Source organism: Clarias gariepinus, chromosome 7 (assembly GCF_024256425.1).
Source record: "Clarias gariepinus isolate MV-2021 ecotype Netherlands chromosome 7, CGAR_prim_01v2, whole genome shotgun sequence".
NCBI lineage: Eukaryota > Metazoa > Chordata > Actinopteri > Siluriformes > Clariidae > Clarias > Clarias gariepinus.
The window spans coordinates 3723775-3748109 of NC_071106.1; the positions used below are offsets into that span (position 1 = coordinate 3723775).

The following is a 24335-nucleotide window of genomic DNA, read 5'->3' on the forward strand; positions in this document are numbered from 1 at the left end:
GGAACAGACGAGAGGGGAAATGAGGTTGCTGCTAAGTTATATAAATATATATATAAAATTGAATATAATATAAAAGGGATTATAAATAAGAAGGGGGGCAAAACTTTTTTTCACAGTCATGTACGTATGAGAATAGTTTATATCAGGTATCCCAGGTATAAAGTAGAGATAATGGACATCACAGCTGTGTGTGATTAACCCTTTTGTAGCAGCCTGGGCAGGGTGCCATTACTTTTTCTTGTTTCATTAGATTAGATGAGAAACAAGGTTAAGAACTTTCTTTTTTTTTTCGATCTCAAATACGGAAGGTAATTTCTTATATTCTTTAAAAGCAATAAAATTCACAAGAACCAGATAATGTATTATTATTATTATAATTATTATTATTGTTATTAGTTTTGAGGAACTAATAATAGTTGGTCCGAGGATTTTACTGCAGCCAATCATCTTCTTTCATTACTTCACCTAATTTACATATAATAGAGAAAATCCCATGTGGAGCAAACTAACCCAGGAAAGAAATGACTGTAGATGTTCTGTCGCTCGACAGGGTTAATGGAACACGTGTGTTACTACGGTTACGGTTTGACTCAAATACTCACCGCCAAAGTGACACAATGTAACAATAAAATGGATTTTATATCAAAGCTGTTTATGTTAAAGTAACAGATTTTAAAAACATGAGTCATCTGAATAAAACGTGAAATGTCTGTCTATGATGAAGAGCGTACTCAGATGAGTGAGTAACTCTGTCATAATCAGGGCTGCGGTGTGTGTGTGTGTGTGGGTCGGTGTGTGTGTGTGTGTGTGTCGGTGTGTAAGAAGAGCAGATGCAGCCCTGAGGAGGAGGAAGTGGGTTCATTCAGCCCATCACACTCCACCAAGGCGCTACCGGCAACAGGAAAGAGTGTGTGCGAATCTGGACGCCATACACACACAGGAACTTAGTCACAAACACACACTCGCACAAAAAGTAGAGTAATGTAAAACTATAACTTTGATAAATGACTCAATTAATGCTCAACTATACAAGGCAATTAAAGTTAAAACTTTTCCCCCTAAAAATCTATAAATAAATGTTTTATTATTTATAATTGAACTGTGAGGTTTAGTTTTTATAAATTATTATTATTAAAAAATATATATTTTTTTAAATTTCATAAATTACTTTAATAAACATTAAATAAATACATTTTACCTGACAAGAAATACACATGTGACCTTAAGTGAGAATATAATAAAAACTTTATAAAAACTTTATATTAAATGAAAAAATATTATAAACATTTACATAAATATTTTAGGTAAAAAAAAAAAAATCTTATTTAATATATTTAAATTATATTAAATAGATTGAATATCACTTTTAAATATATGTTATGTAAAAAGCAACATTAATATTTTATTATTAGTTAATTTTATTATGAAAGGGTTTTATTTTATACTAGGCAAAAAACAAACAAATAAACAAACAAACAAACAAACATAAAACCTCTCCTAAAATTCTGTTGATCAATTAGTATGTGATAAAATTTAATCTCACTCATAAATACAAACACAAATCTTTATATTCTCACTTTTGATGACATCACTAAGCGCGGCAGTCAGCTGCAGTATTCTAGTCCTAGTATTCGAGTAGAACTGAATGTAGTTTGTAGCAGAAATTTGCACATTTTGGTTAAAACTAAACCTCATCGGTGCTGAACACATTCAGCAAACGTGTCCAGGCTGATCGGAGTGTTAAATGTGTTTTGTGTGTGCATGTGATTTTTTCCCACTAAACCACCCCTCTACCATGAGACCAGTTCTCACCGGGCTGGAGAGCAGGGGCAGGCCGGTGCAGGGGTGGAACGCTCTCGTGGCCGTACCATCGATGGAGTGTCTGTTCTGCTTCTTCCAGTTACTACTGCATGGCTTCTGTGAGGGGGCGGGGCTTCGCTGTTACACAGAACACGCAGAATTAGGTTTAGAGCTGTGCTGCATTTGCGCACAAATATCTAAAATTTTACAAGATCGTATATTGCATAATAATTCCTGAGACAATCATTAATGCCATATATATTTGAGACAGCGGGGCCAATTCATGCATCACCACACTGACTCTAAAATCACATTTTTGAAATAATTTTATAATAATATTCTATTCCATAAAACGCTCACTTTGAAAACATTGCCTTTTTTTAAAATTACAATAAAAACATCTACAAAAAAGCTATGATACTTAAAGTAATAATGCAAAATTCCCCCCCAAAAATAGTTTAATCAGTTGTGTATGATTGAAAACTGCAAGATAGTTAGCTAGTAATAGCTGGTAGTATGTAACCTGACGATTAGCTGGTAAAGCAGTGGCATTATGTTAGCTTGTAATTTAAATACAAATCAAACTAGTTGACAACATAAAACCCAAGCTCTCTGGATACCAAGAAGGCATTACGTCAAGAGGAAACACTAAAGTTAAAATCATTATGTTAGTAAGGTAGCACCAGAGCAGCACTCACCAAGGTGTTGTGTGCGGTATTGTTGAGAGTCCAATCTGGGCTTGGGGAGTGATGGGTATTAAGGCTGGTGGGCGTGCTGGAGAGGGAGGACCAGGGATCTTGGTCCTCATCCTGACCAGGTACGCTTGAACTGGGCTGGATCTGAGTTTCTATTCTTCTTCTCTGGTTTTCCTTCCCAACCTGGAGGTCCTGAAGGTCCTGACGGTGGTTGAAATCGTTGACTCCTGCCACTCCATTCAGGCTGTATGAGCTTTTAGGGCTGTTGAGTAAAGAAGTCCAGGGATCGTTTTTGGCACTGTATGCATGGCTGGTTTGTGATAGGGGTTGAGGTCTAGTGATACTAGGTTCCTTGTTCTGGGGTCCAGACCGGCCCTGGTTTTCAGACAAGGCCCGTCTGTCAGGTGTCTCAGTGTGAACTCGAAGGTTTGAGCTGGTTTCGCCATTGGCTGTGTTTATAGTTCCGTTAGCATAGCTAGCATGACTGTTGGTTTTAAGCTGGTGGTTGTGGTTTTGTGTCTGGTGTTGATTCTGATTTTGTCTATGGTTCTGGGACTGGTTTTGGTTCGGTGAGGATATGAGTGTAGATGACTCGCGGCATTGTTTGTATTTGGCATGCAGGAGCTCTTGCGACAACTGAAGGCGCTCCTGAATCAAGCGGGAGATATCCTGAACCGCTTCAATGATCATAGAACCTTCTTTTGAATCGGCAGACAGCAGAAGCCGCCTACAGGACGTCGGTTTAGGTGAAGTCCTGGACTCCTCCGGTTCGCTTCGGTCCACTCGAGATCGGCTCCTGGGGCTGAGCGGAGTCTGAAAGGAAGAAGTCTGGCTCCACTCTCCGTTCCTAGTCCCATTTCTGTCACTTGTTTGGACACTGGGAGGATCTTTGGTCTTCTTAAATGTCCCTTCATCCCCGGGAGGAGTGAAGAGAGCGTCGGGAAGAAGATGAGGTGATGTCGGGTCACAGAAATTCAGCCTTTGCGCGATACGAGCGATCACTTCCTGCCTCTCCTGGAGCAGTGAACCGATCAAGGGGTTCGTTTCAGCTGAGGAAGGGCGAGGACTCAGGCTGGGGTTTGAAAATGTGGGATTTGAGAGCGATTTAAAATCGCGTGTTGGCGACGAAGACGGTGAAGGCAATTCCGCATTCGTCTTTCCTGAGCTTTCCAAGACGCCATTGGTTCTAGAGAACAGTAGCTTTGCGGCTTTGCCAGGCAGGATGGGCGATTCGGGGCATTTACGCTGGTTCAGGGGGCTGGTTCTGTCATGAAGGGGTAACGGGGAGCGAAGAGATCTGCATAAAAGAGGTGAACTCTGGAGTCTGATGGGGTTTGGAGGGTCACTGATAGTCTGACCCCGACTATATGCACCTTCTAATGGCCCCTCTTGATGATCAGGGGTACGTTTGCCAAGGAACGAGAAGTCGGAATGGATGCTGCACTTCAGCACAGGGTATTTGGGCTGGCGGGGCAATGACTGAACTCGCACCTTGAGCGCCACACTGTGGGACACATTGGGTACTGGAAAGGAGTGCTCCGAGGGCGACTGGGCGAAATTCCAGATCAGCTCTTCATCGGCTGCACTTATTCTGAGAAAGTAAAAGAAAACGTAGACGTTGGATCGAAATGAAAACGATCATTAGACTCCAACATGTCATGTGGATTAACAAAATGTAGGTAGATAATGATGGTGCGCTCAATCTGGACATACTTTGGCATTTTATTAAGAAAATAATGAGCGACTGTCCAATAGATCGTCCCACCAGGACACTTTTTTACTGTCTGAATAACAAAATAACACTTGCTCTACTAAACATTTTTAAACATGCTTACATAAAGTCTGTAATTTGATGTACAAATATAAACCCGCATGGAAACACACACTTGGGGGAGAGATGGAGTGTGTTACCTATAGAGAATGTTCCTGGGCACGATGCCGTGAGAGGCGCTGAGCCAGGCACTCAGCTGAGAGAAAAATACGTAGGAACGTACGGCCAACAGCAGAGTCTTCTCCTCGATAAACCGATCTCCACTCCTGAACACACACACACACACACACACATATGAGACAGCTTTACACACAGAACGTTATATATGTATAAGAATGTTGATTATAGTGCTGAGGGTTTGGATGCGTGCAGACAGGTTTGGTGTGTGTACAGTTGGCGAATGTGTGTGTGTGTGTGTGTGTGTGTAGTGGCCAAATTGTTTGTTTAAGCATGTGTTTGCACATGTGTTCATGGTTACAGTGTGTCTATGAATGGATGGATTGTAGTCTTGCTGTGAAATATAAATGTCTGTGTGTGTGTGTGTGTGTGAGTGTGTGTGCGCATGTGTAACAGTCCCATATGCTGAATGGTTTGTTTGACCGAGTGTGTACACATGTGCGTGTGAGACGTACTGTCTCGGGACAGGCTGTAGTGTCCATCTCTCCAGCAGCAGTGCGTCCTGTTTTATTGCCGGATCGTTCAGGTCTGTGGCCAGACCCTCGTCGCTATAGCAACAGTCAGGCAGCAGCATCACTTCGATCATAATAGGGATGTGATTCCGCCATAGCAACATGACCTCTGACCTCGTCCTCCTCGCCTGACGACACTGTCGACGCACAACAAACCAACAGGAAACTTGAAATGCTTCTTCAGAGAACAATAGGAAGTCGTGACCGTTTTAAACCCGGCGATTTTCACCTGAGGCAGTTTGTCGCTGCATTCGTGTTTGGTGAGGACCGGTCCACCGGACTGCGCGGACGGGCAGTGCAGGCCCTCGGTTCGACCTTTCACAGAACATTCTGGAGTCCGGCCCTCTGTGATCAGGAGCGTGAGCGACACCAGGAACTCCTCGGCGTCGTACTCAAAAAACTCCTCCGCCGCTTCTGAAAACACACACACACATACACACACGTTAGATTTCAGTCAGAGAAATGTAATGAAGAGAACACACACACACACACATTTTCTTTTTAAGATTCCTGAAACATTTCCAGAACTTTATTTTATTAGTAGTTTCTAGAACTTATTAAATGTTTTACAATTCTGTGTTTTCTCAAAAGGTTTTGCTTTGATTAAAAGGTTTAAAAACTGGGTGTTTCCTCAGAAAAGTTCTTAAACCCCTCTATGGGATCAGACTTTTTAATTTTACTTCAAAGGTTCTTATTATAAGAAATTATTATTAGAAAAGGTTCCAGCAATTTTTATTTCATTAAAGAAGTTCTGGACTGTAGTGTCTTCTTGGAAGGTTCTAGAACTGGGTGTTTCCTCAGAAAAGGTTCCAGAACACTTTATTTTTTTTTAAAAGGTTCTATAAGTCAGTGATTCTTAAAAAAATGTTCCAGAACTTAATATAAGGAAGGTTCCTGAGCTCTTACTTCATAAAAAAAAAGTTTCTAGATGTTTTTTAGATTTTTTTTTTTTAATATTCCAGAATTCAGAATGTTCCTTCAAAACTTCTCAATTTCTGTATTTCACTACAAAAGGTGACAATCATTTTCTTAAACCATTCAGAAAGTCGTTGTTTCTTTAAAAAGGCAAACTCGCCATACTCTTATCTTAAAAGTTATCTTAAAAGTCACAAGACTCCTCTTTTTAATAAAAAAAAAGGCTCCAGATCTTCTTATTATCTTAACCAAGTCAGTGGTTCTTCATAAGGTTTCAGAAACTCATTATCAATAAGTTTACAAAACTCTCAACGTCCTTGAGAGGATTCACTACTTGTTCAGCTTCATTCAAAGGTTCCAGGTCGCTTTTTGCCTCGGAAAGTTACTCTGTATTTCCATAAAGGTTTCCTGAACTTTATTTCCTGTAACACAAACCTCTTTGTTTCATGAAAAGCTTCTGGAACTCATTGGAAACACAGGTTTAGCGAGTGTGTAGACAACAGCTCTAAATACATGTACAGTACACACACACACACACACGCACACACACACGCTTTGTATTTAGTGTTTAATCCCTATCGGAGAATTCACGTCGTTTATCTATCTCACACACACATACAGTACACACATACACACTCCCACAGCCCAGCTGATTTTACAGTTACAGTGAGGACAACATCTTGCCATCAGTGTGTAAGTGAACACGTTTGCACTCCTCCGGCTGTTTCAGCGCTCGTACTCGATACATGTAGGAGGAAAAAATGTGTGGAATGTGGTAAAGTAGGACAGATCAGTGAGCACCCGAGCTTACACACACACACACACACACGGCACCATGAGCTGACGGGGAGCTGATGCTGATTCAGTCAGGTGTGTTTCACGATACTGTGCCTCCTCGAACAGGAAGATGAATAAAACTTTCAAAGAATAAAGTGATTATAATATCTTTTACCGCCTCATGATCTTCACTCATCACTTCTCACTTCTTCATAAAGTGCAATTTGTCTGATTATTTAATGCTACGCTACTGGAGCAGAGAATCTGGGTTGCAATTTCCCAGCACCAAGTTTATGAATGATGTCCGCTCTGATTAATTTACTGAAGCAGAAACAATTCACAATAACGTGTTATTAAGCTTTGATCAGGTCTGTCCTTGTGAAGGTAAAAGATAAACAGTCGCGTTAATAACGGATTAAAAAACAGGAAGGTGAACCCCCCCAAGGGGTGCAGTGGTAAAGCGCTCGCCCCATCATCCGGACATTGCGCGTCCCAGTCCTGTTTTTTGGTGTAGTTTATGCTACTTTGCGGTTTTCAATCTCATGACAAGTTGTAGGTATTCACATCTTATTACCTTCAAGTGAGAGAGACTATAAAGGGGGAGTGAAGTCAAGACTAGGACATGAAGTGTCGTTTCAGCTTTGACTCTGCTTCATTGCTTGGTTCCATATTTATTAGGAGTTTTTGTTGATTTTATTATATAATTTTTTTCTGCCATAGTTTAATTTATTCCTTTGATTTTAAAAATGTTTTACAAAGTGTGTGTGTGTGTGTGTGTGTGTGTGTGTGCGCGTCATCAGCAGATGGAGTTGTAGTCATCATGATGAAGTTTATCCATGGACTGATGCAATGTGTGTATGATCACGTGACCTCACAAATTACAAAATGTTGCTATAATATGCGATTTTGTGTAAAACTAGGTCATAATATCGCAAATTCAATTAAAAAAAATCTAAATTTATGGCTTGCAACTAACAATGTTAAAATTTTATATATTTTCCCCATTACTCTTTAAATCTCCCTTAATTGTACTTTTATTTTTTTATATAGAAGATAACATTTATGTAATTCTATTGAATAGGAATTAAATTTATCATGAAAATATATTATAATTTTATATTTTACTGTCTGTTTGTAAAACATTATCAGAAATCTAAGAAATTTCGGTGATACTAGCGATTAGACATGACTCATTCGAATCCAAGCGATTTGTATCCAGAACTGGACAGACTTGACCTGAGGTGTAGCAAAGTTTAGGAATGCGGTCATGACTCCATGTTATTAGAGACATAGCAACCTAAGCTCATCAGCTTTCTAATTAAAGCTTAGAGTTTCGTCTTATATGGCGAGCCGACGACCTACTGGTTACACCACATTCATGTCATTACACAAAACAATGTCATCGTACACAATACAGAAATATCATGGAGGTGTCGATTCTGCAGAATTATGATTGCACTGATATGACACACAGTAATGTGACTATTTTTAAATCACAAAACATTCCAATACGCAACACAAGTGTGGTAACCACAAAGAATGATGCAAACTAGTTAATATACAATCAGAAGAATATTTCAAAAAGTCAGCTGAGAAGCTGTTGATGGCTGTCGTTGCCAATCATCAGCTCCAGTAGGTGATGGTATTACACCAACCGCCCATAAACTCAAAAGAAGAAATTATAATCTCTTAAAATGCGGGTATTTATGGAAAATTGAAGGAATCTGTATTTCCCACAAAAGCTTCGGGATATTCTTTAAGATTTATTTTTTATTTTAGACCATTAACTTTGTAAGTTTACCTTAATAATTTAAAAAGAATGAATATATTCTGAAGCAAAAACCGACCCATCGATCCCATGAATCAGATCGACCAACAAAAAAACTCAATTAAACTGCAGAACTAAAATCTCACAGCTTTAAAAACGTAATTAATTAATAAAATAACACGTGGCTTTCGGTGTAATGAGACATGATGAGAAGATTTCTCATTTCTCAAAGACATTTTTCTGGTTATTAAAGAGATCAGTTTTGTGCTCAGTCTAAAGCTGAACTGTCTCAAGAGTCAAAAAAACATAAATCTTAAAATCCCCCTCTCTAGTGTTAAAGCAGACCTACAGTACAGTCCGGTGCAGAATTCCCCCCGTGTTGTCACGTGTAGACGTGTAGATGGGTCTCCAGTGTGCATGCACAAACAAACACGAGAAAAATCATTCCCTGCTTTTAGTTTTTTCCTTTTTCCATTTTAGTGTTAGTTGAGGTTTAAACAAACCACACGGATTTAAATTTTACTACCTTAATTTAATTTATTACATGTTTCAGTGATGAAAGTTGTGTTTTTAGGATATGATTTATGTTATAAAACCATCCAATCTATTTTGGAGATGTTTTTGGCACTTCACCCCAGTCTCACACACACTCACACACACATACAGAGAGAGAGAGAGAGAGAGAGAGAGAGAGAGAGCTGGCACACATGAACATGTCCACTTTTCCAGTTTCCACCACACTGGTGTTAATTTTAGACGTCGCCTGTCAGCTGGTCATCACGGGCGTCCACACTCACTGCCTGACCAAAATAAACTCCAGCAAAACCACAGAATTGCACGCAAGACTGAAACACACGACACACACACAACTTTGCTCTGCGATGGACAAAACTAATCTTTCTTTTAATCTACTCCCACTTGACTTGTGCGATCATTCGAACAACAAGGATGTCTGAAAGTGACGCTGGTGTAACTACTGAAGCCAACATCGCTAACATATAATTTAGCATTACACACTTCCATATAGGCATGCAACTTCAAGCAGAATTAATGTAGGATTTGAGAGGGAGGCGTGGCCTAAACTTCAAGGGCGGGGCATTACGTTTGAAGTCATCCTGTTAAATATATATCTGTATATCAAGAACAGATTTATTTTACTTATTAAAGAAACACAACAAGGTCACTGTGTGTGTGTGTGTGTGTGTGTGTGTGTGTGTGTGGGGTTCAACCTACCAGCTTTTGAAGAAAATAAACTCAAGCACAAGGGTAACACAGTGTGTTTGCTGTGAAAGCAGGGCATTGTGTATGTATGTGTGTGAGAGTGTGTGTGAACTGACCTATTTTGTGCCTGCCGAGTCTTTTCCAGGAAACAAGAACCAAACCCAACCACCAGGGGGCAACAGTGACCTCATACTTTACTGAGATGTTAAAGCAAAGCGCCATTATGTGCAAAAACAAAGTATGTACAGTACGAGTGTGACAGTATATATAACTGATGCAAATTCTATCCAATACATTTTTCACTGGCGAGTGGATTTCAGGCTAATTTGTAAACAAAGCACTTACACTGATCCAAAATTTACAATAATACAATACCATAAATCAGGGGGGGGAAATGAAATCCGATCACGGGTTCTCAGGGGGAAAAAGAAAAAAAAAAAAACTCCATGAAAGATTTTTTTTTTTTTATAAAAAGACGTGTTGAGACTTTTAACTCAGCCCATGTTCACGACTGCTTGTGAAATACTGTATAAAAACAATATTTACCAAAAACATTCTTCTAGGTTATTTTGAAATCATATTTAAGAAATGTAAATATGTCATATATGATGACGTCATCTAGTTTTTACTGCTTTCTGTCTTTCCTTTTGATCCTTCATCCTCATTATGGTTCAGCTCCCAGACAAAGCTACGACAACAGCGACAATAAAGGAATAAAAGCAATAATAACCCACCAGCGGCCCACATCGCATCTGGAGTTTCAAAAGAAGATAAAGCTTGTGTCAGAGATTGCACAGGTGGAAACTGACGAGCTTCACATTTCAGGGTGTTTATCTGATTTACGAAGCTGATTCCTGATAGCACGCCTCTGTTCACCTGCTCTCTGTCAATATCTGACTTTATCCTCAGGCACAGTCAGGACCGGAAAGTTCAGAGAGGTGAATGATGTTCCTCAACGTGTACAGGACGTGGTAGAGTCGGTTTAAATCATGCATGTTACTTCATCACCCTTTAAATTCTCACGTTTTTCCCTTAAGACCCTAAAACTACTTCAAAGGCTTGAGAACAACTTTTTAAAAACTTTAAAAACACCATTAACTTTTACCTCCTTACACTAAACCCCTATCCCCTAAACCCTAAAAATATCATCTTAAACCTAGAAAACAAACATCCTTATCCAACATTAAACCTATAATCAATAATCAAAAAAATAATCTATTTACTACACACACACACACACACACACTTTGAACCCAAAGTGTGCTATTAATAGGCCCTACTCTCTTTCTGTAGTGTTTCAGAGTTTTATGAGAGAATGAGACACTTAAACTTTGCTTTATTAATAAAAAAGAAATGATTATGTTTTAAAACTATTTTCATAGGAAGTGTCTAATAAACAAACTTGGATAGACATAAAACAAACTAATCAGCCTAAACAGCGTTATTTGTTTTTCTCCGTGTCTTTGTTCACTCTGGTTACGCGAGACTTCCGTCAGCTGTTCGCTCTGGACGAGACTTTGTGTGCACGTGGCCTGACTCCGCCCCATGTCTTACCTCACATGATTGGCAGCTGGTGTGAACTCCGCCTTCTCCGAGCTAAAATAGCTTCACTGGGCTGTTTGTTTTTGTGCTGAGAGAATGTTACAGAGGTCTAGGGTTCATTATTTGAAAAAAAAAAATTAAAACATATATTCTATGCATATTTAATACATATATAGTAAATATATATGTCACAGTAAGAGATATGGTTAGTGTTCGAGGTTCTGTGGTTTTGAAATGAAGTTTGGGGACAAATCAGATTTTTGATCGTTTTCTCTTTGTTAGTTTGTCTCATATTTGTCCCAATTCGTCTTAATTCTATACTTGTGACATCTCGGTGTAACATTGGAGTGACTACAATAAAACACTAAAGCACAAAGATGTCCTTAAAAAGACAGAACAAATGTGTGTGTGTGTGTGTGTGTGTGTGTGTGTGTGTGTGTGTGTGTGTTGTACTTTGTTTTGCATGCTCTTGCTGTCACTGTGAGTTGTGTGGGTGCTTTGTGTAAGAGGGAGTGCGCACGAGTGTATGTGTGTGTGTGTGTGTCTCCAACAAGACAGTCCTGAACCTTCTTACAGGGAAACTCCTCCCGCGGAAAGAGAAAAGAGAGGAGGAGCTGTGAGCCTTGTATTGAGGTGAAGACGAAGAACAGAGAAAAACAAGGGGCCAGGAATAATGAATTCACGTGAGCAAGACAGACAGAGAGACAGAGTTATTCTATTTAGTCCTATAGACTCCTGTTATCTCTAAGCTTCGGCAAAATGAATGTGAATAATTTGTCATGCCAATGAAGTACCTTCGGGTCTTGAATCTTGACCGAGAGAGAGAGAGAGAGAGAGAAGGAGAGAGAGAGACACCAGTACACCTCCTCCACCTCCTCCTCCGTTTCCCACTCATCTGGGTGAAAGGTAACGATTTCTGGGTGAGACACACAATACACAAAAGCACAGCAGTGCTCCTAAATCCCTCCCTCCATGGCTCTCTCTCTCTCTCTCTCTCTCTCTTCCCCCTGCTGTGTTCACCAAACAAATTCTGACAGATTAACCAGGCAAGACACACACAACAAAACCTCATTTGCATGGTGCTGAAGGGTTTCTCATGCTGACAATCTCACGCTCTCTCTCTCCTCGTCCCTCTCTGGAATCGACAGTATGACTTCTTCATGGGTTGCTTCTCATTACTGTAGATTCCATCATTTATTTCTTATCTTCTTCCACCTTTACCCCTTTATTCTCACCTCGACTTTTCACCATCTTATCTCCATCAGTTCTTTACTCCAGTTCTTGACTTTTTATCAAAATAATACAGTAGTAATAAAAAAAACACGCATGGGCAAGTTTCTACTTGACATCCACAAACTTGTACACGCTTACATTTCTAGGCCTACACGCTCCTGCTTATTGTGCCCGGGTCTCAAAGCTCTTGAGTCTTTCCGAAATGTCCAAGTTCCTGATTCTGTCCTGGTGTTACTAAGGTCTTGCTCCAGCATTGAGGACAATAAGGTCCTGCTCCTTAAATTATTTCACTCAAAATGATCAATTCTGATGATTCTGATAATTTAGAATTTTGAAATGAACTAAATAATAATAAAAATAATAATGCATACGATTAACATGCAAGTTCATAATTGGTTGTGGTTGAGTGCATAATGTCAACTCATTTGAATTAATTGCACTTCACTGTCATTAAGTGACTAACAAAGTATAACCATAAATTCACGCGACATGAGCATAAATGGTGCGACATTACACCATGAAGCTATTAGTGTTTATAGTTTAGCAAAAGCAGAAATAGTTTTTTTTTTGGTTATGTTCGGAGACTAGACTTGAAGAGATGGCAACAGTAAAAAGGCAACCCAAAGGGCAATCTGGAGATAAAGTGGGCGAAAAAAGTTGATCGCCTAAACAGGGCAGCACCACTAGCGCATACGCTATTTTAAAGTGCAGTAGAGTTGGGTTTTTCTGGGACATTCACTGCATATTCGAGATTCTCTTTTCTATTTCTTAAGGAATAAACATGCAACGGACAAAAGGCGTATTTTCTTTCTGAAAATAGCCTATATGTATAAATATATTTATACCTTTTCAAACATTAAAAATCGCAGAATCTAGCGTCTCAGTAACTCTAATCAGTGGTAACGATAAGGGAGCATTTATAGGGAATGACCTGGACAACTGGAAGAATTTAAAGTCCAACTAATCAGTCTCATCTGAATGTTTTCTAGGTACAGTATCTCACAAACTAACACGGCGTTTAAGTCAAAGTGGAACTTTTTATTGTGCAAAATAGACGTCAGAACATAGCTTGTTCTGCTTCTTGCTTGGACGCCATCAGGGAGCTACGACTGGACTGCTTGCTTCACGTCTGAACTGCTGGCCTCGCTTTAGGAACTCCTTTAATGGCGCAAAAATGGGGAAATAGCTCGTAGCGAGGTCAGGACTGTACAGGGATGTGGACTGTACCTGCAATGTGCAAGTGGTGCAATCGTGGTACAGTGTCTCTTCTTCCCCACAAGTTGGCGACCAGTTATCCAGTCGTTCCACTTGATGAATGTTTACGGGATTGCCATTCACGACAACTTTAAAATGTTTGCACCATTCAAACGTTTTACTGCGGCTAAGACTCTCATCACTGTACTGTGCTTGAAGTCTTCTGTAAATGTCAACTGCTTTTACACCTTCATTCACCAGAAATCTCATCAAATGTCGCTGTCTGACTTGAACGCCTCTCTTAGATAGGGGTGACAACGCTAGAAGCTACGCTACACAGTTGTGACATTTCTGCGCGGTTTTGCGTTGATGGACCGAAACACTTCCTACGCTTAGTGAGAGTATGTGAATACAGTCGATCAAATGTCTTAAAGCAATAAGGCTCCTTAAAGAACAAAAGAAGAGGTCAAATGGTTTTTGTGTGTATGTGCGTCAGTAACACCACAATCTCCTGAATTCTCTATATATTCAACAGAAACCAGGGATCTCGGTCTCTCTGATGTAAAAATAACTCCTTACTGCTGGTTTTGGCCAGAGGAGACTCGGTTCCTGCCAATGTGTGTCCTCCTACCTCCATCCTGAGGAGCTCATCCTCACTCTTAACCTCTAGATGTGTATATGTGTGTGAACCCAATTCCAGTTACAATAAACCATACTGTTCCTTTGGCTTAGGAGCAAGTTTACAAATCACACCAGAACATTTTGTTTTGCCTTGTGTGTGTGTGCGTGTGTGTGTGTGTGTGTGTGTGTATGTGTGTGAGTGTGTGTGTGTGTGTGTGTGTGTGTCTGTGAGTGCACACTTGCTTTATAGATTCCAGGTAAACTGCAAACTGAAAAAAAAAAATAATTAATAATCGGTGTGTGTTTGTGCTGACTGTGTTATAGAATACGTTACACAATAGTCTGTGATCCATGTGCGTGTGCGTGTGTGTGTGTGTGTGTGAGAGATTGCACTCGGTCACATGCTGAACTAGCGCTGTTGCACAAAATTATAGGCAACTCCTACACAGTAAAACTGCTCACTACAGGCACTCAAAATAAATTTCCACAGCCCCACACACACACACACACACACACACACACACACACGGCTTACACCATAAGCTTGCACATAAAGTAGGTGCAGAACCTATAGACGTGTGGTGGAGTGTGATAAGGTGGCTTCTATAGTCAGTCTTTGACAACCACATTTACCTCTGCATTCTCTCTCTCTCTCTCACACACACACACACACACACACACACACACACAATGAAAAAGATGTTTCCATTAGTATCTTGTATAAAATGAGCCAAAAAATATAAAAAGAGATAAAAAAGCAATTTCAGGTTATTACGATGCTGACTTGCCAAATAGAAAATAAGACAAATAATAAACGTCTTCCTGAAACATCAAAACAAACAAAAATCTAAATATACACAATATTAACACACAAGTTCCAGTTCCAGTTAAACACTATGGCCCATAGTTAGTGTGTGTGTAAATAGTGTTTCAAAAATAGTCTGAGGAGACGATGGAGATGACCGAGGTGCTCATTCAGCTTGTTTAGATCCCACACACAGCACCGCTATTGCATAGCCATGCTAACGTTTTAGTGTAATTAAAGTGTAACCTGAGCATTTCCCAGGCAATCTAACACCACATCTGAGGGAAATGTTGATGTTTCTGATTGTTCTGTGCTATTTTTGCAGTCACTGTGTTTATACATTGGCCATATTTGATATATACATATTATATAACAGGCTATGCTAGCTAGCTAAATCACAAGCCAGACTGTGCTTAGTATGCATATTTCTTAGTTGCCCAGCAACAGTGCAGTAGTGACTTTAACTACCTGAACAGCTCATTTAGCAGTTTATGTCTAATCGTAGGTTTGTTTCTTGTATTGTGAGGGAAAATAAGTGTCTATGTTAGTAAAAATTAAATAAAGTTACTTTAAATCTTACTATTATTCAGAATACAGACATATGAATCTAAGCAGTGGCTCACAGTTTCTCATTTAGATATCTGGCTAAAATTGCTAGCTAACAGGATATTGCTAAATGTGCCTGTTGGTAATTAATATACTGTATATGAAAAGTAAAGAAAGCTAAATTTTGTTTTTAGAACATCTTCCTCAGTCAAATCACCAAAAAAAGTTATTTGTTTACTTAGCATTCATGCTAGTCATTTATGCTAGTCAGCATTTAAATCATGCCAGTTTGTCATGGCAGTTTCATAGCAGCATTTATTTATGCTAGTTATTCATGCTAGCCCATTGGGCTAAGAATTCATGCTAGCCAGTTTTACAGCTTTATTCATGCTAGTCCGTTTTACTTAGCCAAATGGTACATGCTTGTTAGCATTAATTCACTAGCCATTTTTTTTACTCAGCATTCAAGGTTGCTTCTTAAGGTCCAGTGGGTGAAAGTGGGTTTTATGACCTGCTGATTAACTTCTCTCTTTCACACAGTGCTCTTTAGCACCTGACTAATATTCCCACATTGCTAGTCAAATCAGAATGCAAACTTTGCAGTGATGTAACCGGAGTCCAGATTTGTTTAGAGAGCCTCGCAAGACCAGAACAAGTGTGGCAAAAACCTCGCTGTGTGTGTGTGTATGTGTGTGCGTGCAATTGTCAACACATAGCAGGTTGTGTAGTTCACAGTGACATAAGGTACATCACATCCCCTCAATGTGCTGACAGAATGTCCTCCGATTTGTTGCAGCAAAGAAGTCTGATAATGCCACCAGCTAATTTTCTTCTCAAAGAGACTACTTTTTTATTTGGTTATATTAAAGCAAAAACAACACAAAAAAGATATTAGTGTTAGCAATAGCTAGCTAACACAAGCAGCATCTTATAGCTAGTTTTACATAGGTTTTATTCATGCTAATCATTAAATGTTGGTTAGTTTCACTAAGCATGTTAGCCTGGGCAATCAGAATGTATGCTATAAATGGGATAAGAAAAAAAAAAAAAGATTTTGTGTGGCAGTTAATGCATCACTACACTGACTCAAAAACTGATTCATTTCATAAATAAATGTTACAAAAATTTGTATATAGTGAAATTTGTTTTTATTGTATTTTTAATTATTTTTATTTTATTTGTAAAAATAAATTTTATATTAAATCAGGATATTTAGAATTCAGAATACTTATTAATACATTCATGATATTCAGCTATATTTAACTAGGTGTATTTAAACTTTTACATTTAAAATTAAAGTCCAAACAAAACAAAACAAAACAAACAAACAGAAAAACACTAAGCTGATTTAATCGCGGTAAACCATTTTAAATTTGCAAAACTTGTTTAGAGTTAAATAAAATATATGGACAAATATATAGAATCTCAATATTGAATTATGGCGTCATGCATTAACTTATCTTCATAAAATTATAAAAGTCTTATTTTAAAATGGCTAAAAAAATAACTATCTAATAAAACAATCAAAAAAAATATTTTAAATGTACAAACTTAACTGAATTAAAAGTCACGGAACTGAATCATAGTATTGAATTTAAAGGAATCATAATAAACATAAAACACTGACTTTCAGTTAAATTGAAAATTAAATCAAACGACAGATTTCTACTTAATTTCGTTTCAGTTGATTTGAATGATGAATCAAATTATTTCTACTTAATTTCGTTTCAGTTGATTTGAATGATGAATTATATTCAAAATGTACAGAGCTCATATAATTTACTGTACAGTTTGTTTTGGGGGAGAAACACGACCATCATTACTGGATTCTGTGCAGACAGCTGTAAAGATGAATAAAATTTCCCTTTAACTGTCTTGAGAATAAGAGAGAGAGAAGAAATTAAGCGAGAGAGAGAGAGAAAAGACGTCGTGTCCTCGGATAACTGCTGTGGATTTGTCAGTATGATGTCATCCCTCTCTCCACGGAAAGCAGAGCAGCAGTACTGCAGTGCTCTGTTTTTTCCTCCCTCCTCCAACACCATCACGATGCAGCGCACACAACTACACCGTGCACAATTGTTTACTCTTCACCACCGGTTGTCCATCAAACAAGGGGCGAGGGGGCGGGGTAATAAACAGGAAGTAATTATATGGTGAAAGCTCATTCAAGTGCATGCTTTAATGTAGACATGGATGCTGCAGTCCTACGTGTCTCCCAGACACAACCTCCAGATGACCTTTGACCTTTGTTCAAACACGTTAAAAGGCTTCATCGGTTGTGGCATAAATGTCAACCGGTCGCTGCAGGGGAGGGCGGGGCGTCCTGGCGTTTACCCTTAGAGTAAAAGAGCACACAGAGGACATGATGATGTAATGCTGCCATTGCCAAGGACAATGAGGATGTACGTGTGTGTGTGTGTTTGTGTTCCACATCAGATTGCTGTATTTCCCCGCTTGTGACACTATATAGAATTGACTCTATTTTCTATAAACCATTTTACTAAGTGTTTATGCTCTGCACTTTAAGGAGACACATGGAGACATAAAACCTTTAAGGAAGGAGTCTCCAGTGTCAGAGCTTTGTAACAATCAGAAGCAGAGTCGGGAATCTTCAGGACAGCGGAGTTTATGCTTCACTGTGGTTTCCCAGTCAAGCTGACTTGTCAAGTCATTTTGTTTAACTTGGGGAGGGAACGAGTGTTTATAGCTGCTGTAACGTTAGTGACAACAGGAATGATCCTCTTTTGGGACATATAACATGTTTAACTATGAGCGGATCAGAATTTTTAGACAACTGGAAAATTACCAAGCCTTGGGGATGTGCTGTTATAGGAAAATCATCAACGGTAACCCAGCATGACAAGGAACGCTGCTGGAGGAACAGACGACTAGACGGTTAGATTAGCAGACGAACAGTTGAATAGACGGATAGATGGAAGGGTTTTAGTGCTCAGAGCTCCACTGCTGTTTATGTACCTCAGTTAGAGATGAAGCAAGTGAACAAGCAGCATAAAGTGATTAGCTGCTCTAATTTGCTTAACAGAGAGTTGTGTGTGTGTGTGTGTGTGTGTGTGTGTGTGAGCGAGAGACTTTGAACAGTGCAAGCTCTGTGTACATCAGTGTAATGCCCTCTTTGTGTTTCTCTATTTACTCAACATGAACAAAGTCTCCTTACTCTCTCTCTCTTACACACACACACACACACGTCTTTGTGCATCTTGAGTGTGTTCAGTTCAGTTCATGGTCACACCCTGGTTCAGGTTGTAATTATAGCAGTGTATCCAGGTCATCTCTCTCTCTCTCAGCTTTAATCTGTCTATCTTTCTGTTTTCTTGAATGTCTCCCACTCTAGTTTTCTTCCTATCTATCCATCCAGTCATCCACCTTTTATTTTATCCAACCTTCCATCCAGCTGAAATTCGTTCCAATTATCCGCCTCTTCACCCATTCAGCACATTAATCAATCTATTTTTAATCATTCTATGAGTTTACTGTTCTCTCTCTCTCTCTCTCTCTATTGTCATACTTTGGATATCCAGCTGTCCATTAATCGATATCTTATTCTATCCATCCTGTCGGTTATCTGTGTCTCCATGTGACCCCTACCTACTCTCTTTACCTAAAGTCCACCAGTTCAGCTCTGCTTGCTTTTTTTTGTTCCCTTTATCTCTTCCCTTGTTCTTCACTGAGAGAAAACAGAACAAAACTCTGAGGTTAATGAGCTCAGTATGTGTCTGGGTGTGTGTGCGTGCATGTGTGTGTGTGCATGTGTGTGTGTGTGTGTGTGTAGTCACTCTGTATCAGTTTATAAAGTTGTGAGTGTTGTCTCCTAAACTTTGAAATTCTGCAGTCTATGTTCTTTTGTGTGTGTGTGTGTGTGTGTGTGTGGTTTTGTAACAAATCCGCCCTCAGTCTATTCGTTACCTCCCTAAACTTTCCGCTCTCGAATACAGACTCGGGGCAGACTGAGAACTCACATAGCAACAAGAGCTGAGCTCTGATTGGACGGAGGCCTCTTAGCAAAACCTGAGAACTACTTCCTGTGTGTGTGTGTGTGTTGGGGGAACAAATCCTCCCTGTGATCTCAGGACTAGAAACTCTTTACAACACACTCCAGGCTGAATGAGGAGCTCTTTCTCTGTGTGTGTGTGTGTGTGTGTGTGTGTGTATAAGCATCATAATCCAAAAAGTTTTTAATGTCTCATGTTTCTTTAGTTTTATATTTGAGCTAACAGGCTAATGTTAGCACTATATTAACAAACCACATGTCTGAGACATTACACACTCGCTTTACATCTCGTTTTAATCATTACAGCAGGAACCATGAATATGTACGAGTATGCAAATTCCAAAATAGCCTGATGTCATCAGTTAACATGTGAAGTGAGTGAGTGTAGATAACAGGGACGGGATCCACCAGGCACCTCCCTCTATGATATTATCACGATACCTCTGTGGCGACTCGATTAAAATTGTGATTCTATAAGTAACACGGTTTTACCGATATCCCGATTCAATATTACAATTTTAATTTTATAACTATAATAATTGTATAAGTTTTTTTTTCTCACTTTAAAACCAAGCGCAGCATTTAAACAATACAAACTAACTTCAAATACAAGAGTTAAACATTAAACTTCAAATTAAATTAAACACAAAGTTACAATGTTACTAAACAACTTTATACAGAAATACTGAAAAATTCAAACCCCGTGTTTCCTTGTGTAATTGACAAGGACGCTCGTAGTTGGTCATTAGTTGGTGTGTAGCGACTGCTGCTTTTGTGTCCAGACGTTAATCGATTTGATTAGCTTTGAATTACGTGTTAACGAGCGCAGCATCTTTTTTTCAGTTTTCTTTGCAATGTTTCCAAACACGTGAAATAAAAATGTTTTAAGTTTTTTCTTAATTTTTTAAGTTAAATATTAAACAAGAACTAAAAGTTACGATTGGGGAGCTAAAGAAAAGTCTGACCGCGAGTAGTGTGTCAGACGCAACTGGCACAGAATATTATGCTGAATGTTTTTATTTGTTTTTTTACAGTAGAATTTCTAGAGTGACTGAATGGGAAAAAGGGGATTTCACAGAACTCGAATCAGAATTATAATCTAAGAGAAGCAAGCGTTGTGCTGCAGAGCTGAGAGACGCTTTAACGAGGTTGGGCGCTTATCGCGGCGGGAATTTATCGTGCTGTTCCCGGCGCTGGAGGAAACCACGACGTTGAGAGCAAGGCCGGTCAGGTTAATGAGTCAGGCGCTGAAAAAGTCGCGGCTATAAATCTAACTAGATGGATTTCGTCCTTCAGAGCGTTTCTCGGACAATAGCGGTAAAGGTCCGAGTCAAAAATAGCCTCAGTGTCGAGGTAAAGCAAAGCGGAGCGACGGCCGTCCCCTCGTTTATAATCCCTACAGTGTCTTTAGCCCTGTGACCTCCAACTGAGACGAAAAGGAATCATGGGAAATCAATCCTCCGCAAATTAAATCCCCACCAGAGAGTTTTTGTGGTGCGCAGCCTGAAGCTAAGGGCGGGGTTAAGAGAGAAACAAGCGAGCGCGAGAAAGAGACAGAGAGGGAGACAGAGGAAATCTATTTTCTGTCACGCTAATGCTGATTATGTAACAGGATCAAAATCACACAGGAGGAACCGCACAGTAGAGTAGGAGGAGAGAGAGAGAGAGAGAGAGAGAGAGAAAGACTTGTTCCTTCCAAAGAAACAGGATGATGTCATACACCGTATATTAACAGTAAAGCAATTATCCAATCAGCCAATCACGTAACACCAGCACACAAATGGAGGTAAAGAGCTTCATGTCTAAACATGAGAACCTGGGGAATTCTCAGGGAGATCCATGATGGACAGAGGACTCTGAGGAGACGTCATCCACGACGAGAAGAAATGCACCAAGACGGGACAATGCACAATGCACTGCAGAATGTTCCTAATAAAGTGGACACTGAGTGCATGTGCACAAACAGGATTCTCAGTCCTGTACAAGCTGCATGTGAAACACAAAGGCCGCGTGTTTAAGCCCCAGAACTGTACTTTGTTCACTTAATAACCTGACCGAAGGTCATCTGAGCAGCCTTGGCTATTCTAGGACGAGTATTGCCACAAAACACACAACACACACACACACACACACACACACACGGCACAGTTCCCCTAACATCAGGTCAAATGAAGTAACCATAGTCATTCAGACTTTCACTCAGTTTCTTCCTTTGCACTGTTTAAAGGGCAGCTCTTACGCAAAAATTCCCCTTTTAGGCTTTTTTTTATACTTTCAGATCTCCCTCCTGTCTGTCTACATGAAATGAAAAGAAACATCAGCTTTTTGATCTTTATGTACAATTAGATTTTCCTCCTGTTGTGACCTCATATAAGAAGAGCCCCTCCCCCGGTGTGTTCCTGCGCCGGTGTGTCACACACACACACGCACACACACTTTGGGTTAGCTCCGTGTCCTGTGTTAAGTTGTTCACAAAATAGTAAAATACGGGACCTTTAAAGGAGGTGGAATTTATTTGCATACGGCGTAATGGATGACGCTTTCAGAAACACAGGACAGGACTAACAGCGGGTACATCAATACTCATTTTGTACACCTTAAAAACACACACACACACACGCACAGTTAACATGTCAGAAACACACACATTAATCGTGACACACATTTTCCCTCCCCATGAAAGGTCAGCAAGTTAGAAGCCACCACTTCATTTGAGCTCCTCTTAAGGGCAGGCGTTTGTGTGTGTGTGTGTGTGTGTGTGTGTGTGTGTGTGTGTAATACTGTCCTTTTTCCACTGCACACGATCAGCTGATTAGGACATCTGTGTGTGTCTCCAACAGTGTCCTTTTTCCCTTGCACAAGATCAGTGGCTGATGACCCGTGCGAGTGTGTGTATATGTGTGTGTGTGTGTGTGTGTGTGTGTGTGTGTGGGAACAGGATGGTTTAGGGGGGTTTGCATAACACCGGTTGAGCGAGGGAACACACCAGGGGTTCGGTAACGAAGCAGGTTTAGTTTTACCTCCTGGGCAGTTCATCTCTCTCTCTCTCTCTCTCTCTCTTTCACACACACACACACACACACACACACACACACACACACACACACACACACACACACTTTGAATGCAGATTTATTGTACTGTTTGATATACAAATTGTGTTACTGAGAATTATGTGTGTGCTGTCTCCTCTCCAACACAACACACACACACCCCCGATTCTGATCTATTCCCTCCTAATCATATTCTCCTCTACTCTACTTTCTTCTCCTTCACACACTCCACTGTACTCTATTCTCATTACATATTCAAGTACTATGAAATTCTATTTTTTACTAAGATATATTCATGCTGTTCGTATTCGCTCTGCTCTGTTATACTCCACTGTAGGGCTGCAACTAACGATTATTTAGATAATCGATTACTTGGGCGAGTATGTTTTCGTTTAATCGGATAAAACCTAACCGCTTCTTTAATTTGATATTTTGCTTATAACTATAAAAAAAAAAAACATAAATCAGGGTATTATTTATGTATAAAAAAAAAAAAAACTTTTAAAAATGCAAAAGCCACATATAGAGTTTAATAATCTTTAATTTTGACATTTTAAACCTTAAATGAAATGTAGTATATAAGTTTAAAAAATACACTGATATATTCAGTTGATAAGATATAAACAGCTAAAATAATGTAATTTTGTATAATAAAATGATGTATGCATAAGTAAAACCACAGTAAATTACAAGTTAACCTTGTAGTAGTATACTCTGTTCTACTCTATTATACTCTGTTCTACTCTATTATACTCTGTTCTACTCTATTATACTCACTATTACTTTAGCTTATGCTGTTCTACTGTATTACAATCAATTCTACTTTATTATACAGGCTATTACTCTATGGTACTCTATTACAGTTCACTCCGTTCTGCTCTGCTCCATTATACTCTGTTCTACTCTATCATACTTACTGTTACTCTAGTATACTCTGTTCTACTGCATTACACTAGATTTTACTTTGTTACAGTATATTTACTCTTACTTCATAATACTTTATTACTGTTCACTCCATCCCACACTACTCCATTATACTTTGTTCTACTGCAGTATGCTTTGTTCTACTCTATTTCTACTCATTATTTTAGTATACTCTGTTCTACTCTATTACACTCAATTCTACTTTATTCTACTTACTATTACTCTATGATACTCTGTTACATTTTACTTTGTTCTGCCCGATACTCTACTGCATTATACTCTGTTTCAATGCAGTATACTTTGTCATACTGTACCCTATCACACTGTTCTACTCTTCTGTTGTACTCGCTATTAGTTAATTTTAATCTGTTCTACTGTACTCATTTCTGTTCTACTTAGTTCCACTTTGTGATATTTACTACAACTCTATAATACTTTCCTCTTTTCCATTCTACTCTAGTGTACTCTGGCCTAATACGATATACTTTATTCTACTCTACTCTATTATACTCTGTTCTACTCTATTATACTCACTATTACTTTAGCTTATGCTGTTCTACTGTATTAAACTCAATTCTACTTTATTATACAGACTATTACGCTATGGTACTCTATTACAGTTCACTCCGTTCTGCTCTGCTCCATTATACTTTGTTCTACTCTATCATACTTACTGTTACTCTAGTATACTCTGTTCTACTGCATTACACTAGGATTTACTTTGTTACAATATATTTACTTTTATCTACACGTTATTACTCTAGTATACTCT

General features: G+C 39.1%; 1 protein-coding gene across 1 annotated transcript in view; it reads right to left on the reverse strand.

The window, feature by feature from the left end:
- atosa (atos homolog A) overlaps positions 1–24335 on the reverse strand; it is a 36796-nt gene that overhangs the window by 4653 nt on the left and 7808 nt on the right. Inside the window, exons 2-6 of the mRNA XM_053500340.1 lie at positions 5185–5369; positions 4899–5092; positions 4407–4532; positions 2499–4086; positions 1813–1938 (exon numbers count right to left, since the gene is read on the reverse strand). Of these exons, the coding sequence (XP_053356315.1) occupies positions 1813–1938; positions 2499–4086; positions 4407–4532; positions 4899–5092; positions 5185–5369 (2219 nt within the window). The remainder of the gene's footprint in view (positions 1–1812; positions 1939–2498; positions 4087–4406; positions 4533–4898; positions 5093–5184; positions 5370–24335) is intronic.